This window comes from Otolemur garnettii, unplaced genomic scaffold (genome assembly GCF_000181295.1).
Source record: "Otolemur garnettii isolate 467f Iridium unplaced genomic scaffold, OtoGar3 scaffold00185, whole genome shotgun sequence".
Lineage (NCBI taxonomy): Eukaryota > Metazoa > Chordata > Mammalia > Primates > Galagidae > Otolemur > Otolemur garnettii.
In genome coordinates, this window is record NW_003852580.1 from 2,404,246 (window position 1) to 2,416,456 (window position 12,211).

The following is a 12,211-nucleotide window of genomic DNA, read 5'->3' on the forward strand; positions in this document are numbered from 1 at the left end:
GGTGCCAGCCCCATATACCGAGGGTGGTGGGTTCAAACCCAGCCCCAAATTGCAACAACAACAAAATAGCCGGGCATTGTGGCATGTGCCTGTAGTCCCAGCTACTCGGGAGGCTGAGGCAAGGGAATAGCCTAAGTCCAAGAGCTGGAGGTTGCTGTGATGCCACAGCATTCTACTGTGGGCAATAAAGTGAGACTGTTTCAAAAAGAAAAAGAAAACTTGTCATTATGTATCATATGTTAAATGGAGAAAGCGTGTAAGATTTAGCCTCAAAATAAGGAGGGGAAATCTTTAAGGCATTAAGAAATGTTTTAAACTAAAAACTACAAACCACTGTACCACCTGGTGCCCCATCAACCCATGCTGCTGACAGGGTCACAGGCTGGAGATAACAGCTATTACAAGGGGAGTGAAGACAGTGCATCTGGCTTCAGCCAGGCTGACCACTAAGAACCAGAGCCCACTGGGCACCTGTGGGGCCTGCAACATGAACATGGATAGGTCTGAAGGTGATTGGGGGTCACCAGTATATAGACCCACTCCTAGGCATATTGGAGGAACTAGTCTTGGCCAGCCAAGTCCTACTCAAAGGACAGAAATGTCAGGACAAGTCATGGGAGGTATAGGCTATGGCAACACAGGACAAACCAAACACTCGGGCGAATAGGAGTAAAGCCAAAGTGGGGGTGCAGGAAGCATCACTGAGTATCACCTGCTACAGATCAGAGGGATTTGAGTACTCTTTGAGAGTTAGAAGCTTTGCTGGGCAGCTGCAGCCCCCTGGGGACATGTGTCTCTGAAGGCCTCTGTCCCAATACAACAGTGCCCACAGGTTGCCCTGCTGCAAAGCACACGTCTCAGAGAAGATTCAAGAGACTCTAAGTGATGGAACCACACGCGTGCATCCTGCCCACTGGGTCAGGCGAGCCATCCCTGCACATGCCTGGTCCTGTGCAGTCCCTTTGGGGAGGCCTCAGGAAGGGGACTGACCTGGCTCTCCAGGGGCATGTTGTAGACCTCAGAGTCCAGCAGCATTGTACAGGCGCTGAATGGCACAGCCTGGTTGGCGATGGTCCTGGCTGCCCGGCAGTGAACACGCAGAATCTCCTGCTCACAGGACACGATCAGTTTCTCCTGGGAGAGGAGGAGCTGGGTGAGCCAGGACAGGCCCCACCCCGGACCCCTGCCAACTCTCTCCTACCCACTCACCGACCCTCCTACCCGCTCGATGCTGTGCTGCAGACGAAGCTTTCCCCGGACAGTCTCTTGTTGCTTGAAGAGCTCCTTCAGGGGCTCCGCCAGGGAGGGAGGGGGCGCGATCTACAGGCAAAGGGCAAGAGAAGGTGTCATGGGGTGCACAGTACACAGGTCCTAGGGAGCTCCCCCAGAGACCACCTCCAGGCCTACAATAACACAGAACAAGCCAGGCAACTCCCTGGAAACCACCAGACACCAGATATGGGGGCAACCAACCATCCCCAGAGCATACCACACGCTGCAAGTGCAGTGGGGCGATGCTGTGAGGGAACAAGGCAGGAGACTGTGTCTATCAGCAGAGAGAGCACAGGCCTATACACCCATTTGCCCACAAGGACTGGGACAGGCAGGGATGTGGCAGCAGCTGAGCGTCCAGCTCGTCACAGCAAGGACACCCACGCCCCAAACCAGCCACTGCACCAACCAGGACATAGTGCCTCAAATGGAACACGAGGCTGACAGCTGAGCCAGGCTGGTCTAGGCAGTCCCACAGCCACCCTGAGGGAGGGGACGGCACTCTTGTCCAGGCCTCTGAGGGCTGGAGATGAGGCAGCTGCCCACAGCAGCCGCCCCTACAGTCATCTGGACAGGAACAGAGCAGGCGGAGTACAGGGGTTAAGAACAAGGCCTCTCTCGGACAGAGAAGGAACCAAAAAAGAATGCGGCAACTTGAGGCCAGGTCATGGGGGGTCAGGCAGCATGAAAATTGGCACTCAGATAAGATGGGGATGTGGTGGGGGAGGCACCAAGGAGCTCCTGAGAGCTGGAGCACCGTGCATAGCAACACTCAACACGCTGGACAGCTCAGCTCAAGGGGTTGCGGTTCCTAATAGCACCCAGTCAACATATGGGGTGAAGCAGCCCCCCGAGCCTCCTGTCCGTCACTGAGTGGGCACAGGTGTGTGGAGAAACAGGGTTCACATGCAGCTAGAGTCTCATCCCTGACACACACTCTGAGTGCAAAGTGTCCAAGTGGCAGATGCTGAGTTAGCATCTCTGTGACAAACCCTCTGACATGTGGGGTGTCCATGGCACTGCAGGGTTCCTGCCAAAGACACATCACCTCCATCCTGCCATGGGACACCTGACCAGATGAAGGCCTGATGTTCCTCAAAAACATCAAGTCCCGAGAGTGCAGGGAAGGCTACAGATGTGGACAAAGAAGGAGGCCACCACCCGGGAGCTGTACCAGTAGGACCCGAGCATGGTGCACACAGACTTTCTGTGGTCTTTGAACTTTGTTCTCAGTCTACAGTTAATTTAAAATAAAAACTTAAAACTCAATGAGGTCTCCCCACCCTGTACTCACTCACCGTACCTCCATCTGCTCACCCCACGCCTGCTCTGCCTCCACAGGCCCAGCCCCGGGGGTCTTGCGTGAGGTCCCCTTGAGGGTGGCCTGCTCCTCTGCAGGGGCAGAGACACAGTGTGGGCCACTTCCAAGGTGCTCCCGGTGGGGTGCTCACCCACAGCTCGCTGCAGGCACAAGCGCCCCCCCAACCCCTCAGGCCCTCAGAGCACCTGCCCCCAGCTCTCCTCTATCTCAGGCAGTCATGGTGGGAGGCATGCAGAGGACTCAGGGTCACTCTGAATGGGAGCCTTAAAGTGTACCTTCCCTGTATTTCCAGAATTTCTATAGTAGTCATGTTATTATTCTGTTTGTTAATATGTAAGATTACATTATTACATATGTAATTGTTTTGATAATATGTAAGAAAAATAAAAAATCACAAAAAGTCTTACTGAGTGGAAATCTGAGGCCAGATTTTTCTGATACTAGTGACCTGAACAGTCATCTGTCCTCTGCCCTGGGGGATTCAGAACTAGCACACCAGGAGAGAAGAAAATGATCCAGCTCCTTGGAACAGAGCTCATAGCTGAGTTGGAAAGAGGGGCTGAGGACTCCCTGCTGTGGGCCCATGAGTGTCTTTGGTAGTAGCTCTAGCACGGCAGGCCACAGCAGGCTTCCTGTGGCCAACTGTTCTGGGGGAAGCACAGCAACTTGACTCCCACCTGGAAGGGCACCAGTGAGAAGAGACCTCAGGGAACCTGGGTCCAACAGAGCAAACCAACTCAAAAGAACCTGCCTTTTAGCACTGGACATGCCCTCTCAGACCACACTGAGTATAGTGCAGGCTCCAGGCCTCAGACCTTCCCTGGTGAAGGTCCACTGGACATCTGCACCTAAAAGCCTGTCCCAGGCATAGCAGGACAAGTATGTCCTGTCTGTTCCTCAGGAAAGTGAGAAGGATGGGCCAGTGAAGAGGGAGGGACAGGCCTGGGCACAGGGAAGGAGGAGGGTCCTCAAGAGGGAGGGAGGGAGGAGGAAGAAGGGGGAGGAAAAGGAAAACTAAGAAGGTGAGTAGGGAGGAGGAAAGGGGTGGAGGAAGGAGAAGGGGAAGGAAGTAGAGAAAGGGGAGCAGTGAGGAGGAAGAGAGAGGAGGAAAAGGAAGGGGAAAGGGGAGGGGGAGGAGGAAAGGGGGAGGGGGTCGCCCCTCACAGGGCCCACACACTCACCACCGGGATGTGCAGCTTGCTGAGAGGCTTGCCGTCCAGCAGGTAGGAGCCAGTGTAGGTGACGTACTCGGCGTAGCACTGCGGGGCCTGCGGCGTGATGTAACACAGTATCTTGCGCTTCTCCTCTATCTTCTTGCGGATCTGCAGGTACTCGAAGTAGGGGTTGGATCTGTCACTGTGGTACGGCTCAATGTCATCCAGCTTGATGGCATCCACGATGGCGGCCAGCGTCTGCTGGATGACCTCGCGCGTCTGCCGGGTAGATGTGCTGAGTGGTGGCAGCTGCTGCCCAGAGCGTTGCAGGCGCCGCTTGCGGGGGTGCTGGGCCTGGGCCTCATCGTCCTCACAGCCACGGCCCCGTGCCCTGGCTGGGGCGGCTGGGCCCAGCTCACGCTCAGGGGGCGGCGTGCCCTGCTTGCCCTGGCTGGCCAGCATCTGCGCACGGGTCCTGGTCATGCGCTGCGGCGTCTCCTCCACACGAGGGACCTTCGGGGCTTCAGCTGCAGTTTTGGGCTCAGGTTCAGCCGCTGTGGGTGACACACTGCCCGGGAGGCCTTCAGCAGGCCCAGGCACACGATGATTGACCACAGAGTTCTCTGCGGGGCCAGGACCATCGAGGGCATGCATGTGCGTCATGCTGTCCCTGTCCTGAGCAGGGCTGTCAGGGCCCCTGGGGGATGCGGGGGAGGAGTCTTCAGCCTCAGTGCCATCCTCCCTAGCCCCTGGCAGGTGCTGCTCAACAGCAGGGTTGGGAGCGGGCACTAGGCAGGTGTCCACATCCTCAGAAGCCCCCTCTTCTGACACCATCTCAGCTTCCACTGTGGCCTCCAGGGACAGGCCCAGCTCGGGCTCTGTTGTGGCCTCCGGCTCCATGGGCAGCAGGGTGGCTGCCTGCTCAGGGGGCAGCGCTGGTTGTCCCTCAGCCGCCAATGCAGAAACATTACCCCCACTTATGACCACAGGGGTCCCTGGAGGAATCTTTTCTGGAGGAACAAGACTTTCTCCTACAGGCTCCGTCTCAACACCCGAAACCTCTTTAGTCTGAAGAGGAAGCTCTGGGAGGGAGAAGGGCCCCAGGTCGAGGGTGTCCTCAGATTGGGCAAAGGCATCAGCCCAGGGCACCGGCTCCACCTGGCCGAGGGCAGACACAGACAGGTTGTGGCTGTTGTCCAGAAAGCTGTTTTCCAAAGGCCCAAGGGTCTCCACCTGGGCCACAGTGGTTACACAAGCAGGCTCAGGGGCCACATCAAGAGGGGCTTCCGGAAGGGATTTACAATTGCTGAAGAAGGACTCCAGCCTGGAGGGAGGGGCGTATGGAGCCGCCTCCTCAGCAGTGGGGACAGCGGCAGGAACTGCCTCCACCCCATTGTGTCTGACCTCCTCTAGTCCGGGCTCTGGGATGGACAGAGGGTAGGAGACAGGAGAGACAGGGTATGGGGGCTCAGAGGTGCTGAACGGTCCTGGAGCAGCAGGATGGAGGGACTCTGCAGGACAGAAATGTTTCGGGGACTCTGGAAACCTCTGTGGAGACTTAAGCAAAAGGTCTGACCCCACAGGCCAGGTAACGGGGTTTTCCGAGGCACTCCCGAGTAAGCTGGAAGAAAGAGTCTGCTCAGCAGGGTGGGCCCACTCCACAGGCTCCTCTGTGATGACAGTGCTGAATGGGCCCTCGTCCAGGGGCTCCAGGTAGTTGGGTTCCGGGGGTATGATGGCAGCTGTGGCCTGCTGGTCCTCTGTGGCATCCAGAGGGAGGCCCAGGTCAGGGGGAAGGGCCCCTTCCAGGGAAGAGGCCAACACCTCACCTCTGGGAGATGGAGAGGATTTTGCTTGTAAACTCGAGAAGACCCCATCTGGAGGTGGGGTGACAGTGACAACAGCTGCAGGTGGGCAGTGCAGAGCCTCGACCCTGGGGGAGGGGACGCCATAGTCTGGGGAGTAACACCCTGGGGACAAACATGCAAACTTATCCGCAGGCACCGGGGGCAGAGGAGCCTTGTCCTCCATTAGGTGCTGTGCAGGAGAGCCATATCCGGCCGAGGCAGGGACACTCTGCTGCCTGAACAGCTTGTCCCCAATGCTGAACTCCTCTTCAGGGGTCCTCCTGATATCAACGGAGATTGAGCGATAAAGATTTGTAGAAAGAGGCCTTGTGGGAGTCTGGCCAGGGTTTTCTGAGAGCCCGCTTGAAGCCACAGAGAACCTGTCAAAAAAGGAGGGGGAGCAGGCGCTGGTGGACGCAGAGGAGACAGGCGGCGAGTGCTGGGAGTCAGTGCAGTCGAACACGAGGTCGTGGTAGTCGTCAGCACTGCAGGACGGGGTCCGGGGTGTGTGCATCACCTCCTCAAAGCTGGGGCATGACACCGCTGATGTGGGGGTGGGCACCCCAGTGGGCCGGCTCTGCTCAGGCCTGGGCGAGGCAGGCAGGACCTCCTTCCCATGAGGTCCCGCAAACCAGTCTTTGGGATCTGTGGCTGGTCCTGGGTGTAGCTTATTTTCAGTGGTGGCTGGCGTTGGAGTTGATTCCTTGAGTTTTCTGTCTTTAAACAGAGGGTCTTGCCCCAGCGGTTTCTTGGAGGGAACATCCAGCCCCTTTTTGCGCCCATCATCAGCCGGCTTTGCCCTCTCCTTGAGCCGAGGGTCCCCAGACCGGTGCCGCAGCTTCTCCATCTGCTTCATCCTCTCCTTGTGCCTCTTGTGGCGCTCCTCAACCTCCAGGTCCTTCTGGGACAGCATCCTCTCAAAGCTGGTCATCATCAGATCACCGTCCCCCAGCAGCTTCTCTCGGGGCCTGGCGTCCCTCTTGCCTGGATCCTTAGGCGGTACCAACCTCTCACTCCCGCTGCTGACCCTCACTGAGTCACCTTTGTCTTTCTCCGCATTCTCCTTGAGTTTGTCCTTCAGTTTCAAGCTCTCATCCTTGGGCCTCTCCTTGCAGGGGTGAGCAGAGTTGTCCCTGTCTCTGCCCACAAGCTTTTGCTCGTCCCGGTGCTGTCTCAGGAACCCATCCGCCTGCCTCTCCCGCAGCTTCTCCCTCTCCTCTCTCCACCTCTCCCTGTGTTTGTCCCGCTTCTTTTTTTCTCGTAGGATGTTGATGCTGCTAGATCCGTAAGGCTTTAGTTCCTTTTCTACTTTCTTAGAAGCTTCTCTTTCAGAATCATTTTTATCTTTCTTTTCAGTAGAAAACAAGTCAATGGTTTTATCTAAATCATCTTCTGTATCCGCTTTACCACCATAGGGAATGCCGTATGCATCAGCATCCAAGAAGTCCTTCTCATACTGGCCAGAGTCCTTCCTGCTGCTGAGGTCCTTGACATCATCACTCCTCTCTCTCCTCTCAGCCCTCTCCTTACGGGCTTTCTCCCGGTCATGGCTCTTCTTGGATGAGGACGAGGAGTGCCTGTGCCTCTCCTTCTCCCTCAGCCTCTCGGGGAGGCAGGCACCCTCCCTGACCTTGTCCTCTAAGGCCGGCTCCGTGAAGGACACCTCCAGCAGCGTGCTTAGCCCCGGCTCCTGCACTCGGTCGGTGAAACTGTCGGACGAGACCTCGCTCACTTTATCGTTGGAATCTTCCCTGTACTCATGAAGCGCTGCTTCTTCCAGCTTCTCCAGCAAGCTCTTCTCCATCTCCGCGGCCCGGGAAGACTTCCTCTCTTTAGAATGCTCTTTATCTGACTTGTCTTTGTGCTTGCTTTTAGACTTATCTTCAGCGGAGTGTTTCTTGTCAGCCTTCTCAGGGAGCTTCTGTTTACTTTTCTTTTCTTGAGTGGTGTCCACTGACCCTCTGTCTTTCCTGTCCTTGTGTTTTTCTGTGGACTCTTTATCCTTCTTCTCTTTGTGCTTCTCAAAGGCCTTTTCCCTTCTGTCCTTCGTCCCTTCAGTGGCCACTCGGTCCCTCCTCTTATCTCTGGAGTCCCTGTCCTTCTGCCGCTCCGAATGCTGCTTGTCAGAGGACTTTCTGTGCCTGTCAGTGGCATAGGGCTCCCTCCCCTCCTCCTGCAGCCCATCCACCCTCTGGATGTCACTGGTCTCTCCGAGCTTGAACCCACTCGCCATATAATCGTCTTTTTCATCTTCACTTTCGTCCGTGAATATATCTGCAATATACCAGCTTTTCTCTTTACCCTTCTTCTCATCTTTTTTTTCAGAGAAGTCTTCTGAGATAATTCCAGGGAAAGTTTTCTCTTTTTTTTCTTTCCCTTGGTCAAGAGACACTTTTCTTTCTTTGCCATGTATGTCTTTATGCTTTTCCTTGGTATCTTTTTTCTCTTTAAAACACTTATCAAATTCTTTGTCCTTCTGACATTTTTCAAGGACAGACTTTTCATTTTTGTCTTTGTCGCTGGACTTATCTTTGTATTTTTCTGATTTTACTTTTTCCTTCCTCTCCTTATCGAGGCTGTCTTTCTTCTCCTTCTCTCTCACTGGGTGATGCCTCTCCCATGGCTCCAGGCTCTTTACAAAGTCCCCATCAGCCTTGTCCTTGAAGATGCCCTCGCAGCCACAGTCCTTTGGGTCCTCCCTGCGCGCCTCATCGGGCTTCCCTCTGCTGTCCCTCCGCTCCTTGGTGCTCTCGAGGGTATCCTTCCTGTCCCTCCCAACCTCTGCAGACTCTCTCCTCTTCTTGTCCTTCTCTGAGAGGTAGCTGGAGATGCCTCTGTGCTTTTCTACCAGGTCTTTCCTCTTCTCGGAGTTCCTGTCCGTGTAGTCCCTGTCCTTCCTTCTGAAGAGGGCGTCTCTGTAGTCTCGCTTCTCCCGGGCCCTGCCATCCCGCCTCCGCTCTCTGCTGTCCTCCTTCACTGTTTCCAAGATGAGTTTAGCCACAGAGTCACTTTTGATGTCCCTGTAATCTGTCACTGGGGAGTCCCAACTGTCTTCCCCTTTAAAATCAAAGGATGAATCAGACAAGTCGGAAAACCACCTATCCTGCTGGTCATCAGAAAGGCTAAATTTGGTGTCTTCATTTTCCAGAAACTGGTTTTTGTTACAATATTCGTCAAAAGCAGAATCTTCCCTATAAATTTTTTCTTTTTTGAGTTTTTCTTTATCTTCTTTAAGAGTCTTTTCCTTTTCTTTTGAAATTTTGTCGTCTTTTAAATCGTTCTTTTTCTCTAATTTTGAGGGCCGGTCTTTTGACTTTTTCTTTCTTTCCTCTTTGTAGAGTCTCAGTTTTTCCTCCTTTGGAGACTTTTCCTTCACTGGCTTCTCTTTTTCTGCTTTATTTGAACGGTCCTTTTCTTCTCGGAAAGATCTGCTGGCATCTTTGTTCACATCTTTGATTCTCCTCAGGGACTTCTCATCCCTGGAGACTTTTATTATGTCATCTTTAAAGAGCCATTCTTTTTCTTCTGACTTCATTTTGCTAAGTTTCTCTTCTTTCTTAAAATGGTCTCTGTCATGCTTTAACACTTTCACCTTACTGTCAGTGGAAATGTCATTTTCTAGAAGTACAGCCTTGTCTGATTTTTGTCTGGAGTCCTCATACTCGTAAGTAAAACTTTTCAGTTTAAGTTCCTGACTGACTGAACACTGTCCTCTCTCCTTGTTTTTGTGTTTATGTTTTGTTTTATGTTTTTTGATGACTTTGCCCTCCTTGTCCAGCTTGGGAATGGCGCCATCCCCAGCAGGGTGGAAAGAGCCCCTCTTGTCAGGTGGAGCACCCTGCAGCCCACACCTCTTCCTGTGCTCCGGCCGCTTCCTCGCTGGCTTCAGCGACTCCACACTGGACCCCTCAGAGGAGTAATCAGACTCACTTGTAAGTCTCGTCCTGGTGGAGTCTGATAAAGAGCTGACCTCTGACCAAGCAGGGGAGGAAATGGTTTTCCAATTGTCTGTCCGCCAGTGCTTGGTGTGCTGGTCTGTGTGGTTGGGTTTCTGGGCTGCAGAGCTCCCGTGGGATGAGGTGGAGGAGGCAGACAGGGAGCTGAACAGGGAGGGGTCCTTCAGCACCAGCGGGGACTCTTTGAGGCAGCCAGAGCTCCCTACCGAGCCCCCGTCATCATCCTCACTCTCCGAGCACTCACTCTCAGACTCTGAGGAACAGAACTTATCGTTCCTTTTTCCAAACCTAACCTCTTTGCCTTTTGTTTCTTTCTTTCGCTTCTTTTTCACTTTGTTCTTCTCCTTTTGCTGCTTGGAGTTAGAAGACTCTCTTGTCTTACTACTGGGCAGCACCGTATGTGCCGAGAGCCTCAGCTTCTCCCCTGTCCCCACAGCCACGCTCACATCCTCCTCGTCTGACGTGTCTGACAAGATCCGATGGGATGCTTTCTTTGGTGCAGCCGTGTTGTTCCTAGTGTAACTCTTCACCTCCATCTTGGGGATGGAAATGAAGCTGTCTGCCTTGGCCTCCTTCCTATAGTCTTTCTTTAGCAGATGCTTGTCATCCACAGGGGGGACCCTGTCCTGCTCGTCATCCTCGTCAAACTCGTACTCGTCCTTGACGGGGGTCACAGGTTTCTGTGGCTCTGGATTCTTGGCCTTGTGCTTAAGGCCCTTTTCAAACTCAGAGTCCGTGTTATTGCCATCAACTGAACTAGAAGGTGCAAATGATGGGGCGTCCTCTTCTTCCGAGCTCTCTGTGGGAGGCAGAAAAGGAGAGGTCAAAGGCAGGCTCAGAGCAACTCCCCTAGAAGTAGCCAAGGGCAGACAGCTCTGCAAACATACCCTCTAGAAAGGCCTCCTCCAAAGCTGGGTCACCCCAGGAAGGGAGGGAGGCCTGGCTGCCCACACCCTGTATCTGGAGAGCATCTCCCTTAATGGACTGAAAGCTGAGGCCAACCCCAAGTAAAAGAAAACCAGAGAGAGGTTTGCTCAGAGACAAAGGCTGGCATGGCAGGCTCCTTGACAATGATGTGCCTAGGCAGCACAGCCCTGTGGGTACAAAGCCAGGTATGAGCGCTATAGTGCGCCCCTGCCATCACAGCAGCAGAAAGCCCCTGTGCCTGTCCTGTGTGTGTGCGAGCGCACTCACATGGCCTAGCCTGTGCATGCACACACACATGCACACACTCCCTCAGTGTATATACGTGCCCAGGTGGCCTGGCCCATGCACACATGCACACACCCATCCGTAAGCCAGGCGGCCCAGCCTGCACACACACATGCCCATACCCTGCCCCCCAGTGTGCATACACGTGCCCCGGCAGCCCAGCCTACATATGCGTGTGCACACATACCCAGCCTGCGCAGACGTGTGCCCAGGCTACCCACACGGACACTCAGCCTGCATGTGCATGCACACGCATACACACACCCAGGCAGCCCACCCTGCACACGCATATATACTCCTCCTCGCCTCAGTTTGCACACATGTGCCCAGGCACCCAGCTTACCAGTAGAGCTCTCCTCGCTGGATGTGTATGTGCCTTTGCCTAGGAGGAGGTTCACCATGGTCGGGGAGCTGGCTACTTTCAGTGGCGTCTCACCCTTCCTGTTGCTTTGCTGAGGGTTCCCTCCATAGCGCAGCAGCAACTTCACCACCTACAAAACACCAACACCAGGGTCAGGGCATTGTCTGAGGGCGTGACCACTCTATTGCTCTGTATAAACCTGCAGCCCACCCGAGAACAGCCCCGCGCAGTCCAAGCACTTGAGAGGCGACTGTGCAGAGGTCCCTGGCTGTGCCCAGCATGGCCATCGCTCTTCTGAGGGTGCAGTGGGGTCTCGGGGTCTCGGGCTCGCTTCCGGGCTCCCTTCAGAAGTTGCTGCCTCCTTCACACTTTCCCACCACTCCTCCTCCTTCCCGGGTCACCTCAGAAGGTGCCCCTCAGCCAACAATGAGCAGGCGGAGCTCCACGCGGCTGTGGGGGGTTCTGGCAGCTCAGGGGCAAGTTTTTATCAGGGTGTGGGGGCACAAAATAGAAGAAACAGATACCAAGTTTCTAAACGCTGCTTTATTTTTTTATTTTCATTTACATTAGAAAAAAGATAACCTTTTCCTTGCTTGATTTTACATGGGTAAGGACAGAAATGTCCACGGTGACAATTCACAAGTTCTGCTCCCGTTTGTGTTTCACATGCCAAGGGCAGCAGTTGATTGAACTCAAGTATAAATATCATATCTAATCTCAACTTTTGTCCACTCTGAGATTAGAGCATTCAAAGAATCCTTACTGAAGTTTAACATAAGCCCTCCTCACTCCCAGGATCTATGCCTGCATGGGCCATCACAGAGGCCTCTAGACCTCCTGGACACGTCACTACAACTCAGTCCACAGCAGCCCAAGGTCCGAGATCAGCCTCCCAGACCAGGCCAATGCTAACATGCCAGCAGGGCAGGCTCCTTCCTTTCCTTCACCTTGAGTCTCAGGCAGGACACAGCTCTTTGCAGGGGCAGGACTCAGGTCCTTGTCCCAGTTGCTGGAGACCACCGATTCCTGGGTCCCTTTCTCTAAGGCAAGGAACACAGGTCAGGGTCCTTTTGATGCTGGAATCTGAC

General features: G+C 54.3%; 1 protein-coding gene across 5 annotated transcripts in view; it reads right to left on the reverse strand.

Moving 5' to 3' along the window:
* Positions 1-12,211, reverse strand: part of ANKRD11 (ankyrin repeat domain 11) — a 187,874-nt gene that overhangs the window by 4,130 nt on the left and 171,533 nt on the right. For all 5 annotated transcript variants that reach the window (XM_023507486.1, XM_012812045.1, XM_003800807.2 and 2 more), the window contains 4 exons: positions 11,106-11,253; positions 3,775-10,349; positions 1,222-1,320; positions 991-1,134 (listed from right to left, as the gene is read on the reverse strand). In XM_023507486.1, the coding sequence (XP_023363254.1) occupies positions 991-1,134; positions 1,222-1,320; positions 3,775-10,349; positions 11,106-11,253 (6,966 nt within the window). The remainder of the gene's footprint in view (positions 1-990; positions 1,135-1,221; positions 1,321-3,774; positions 10,350-11,105; positions 11,254-12,211) is intronic.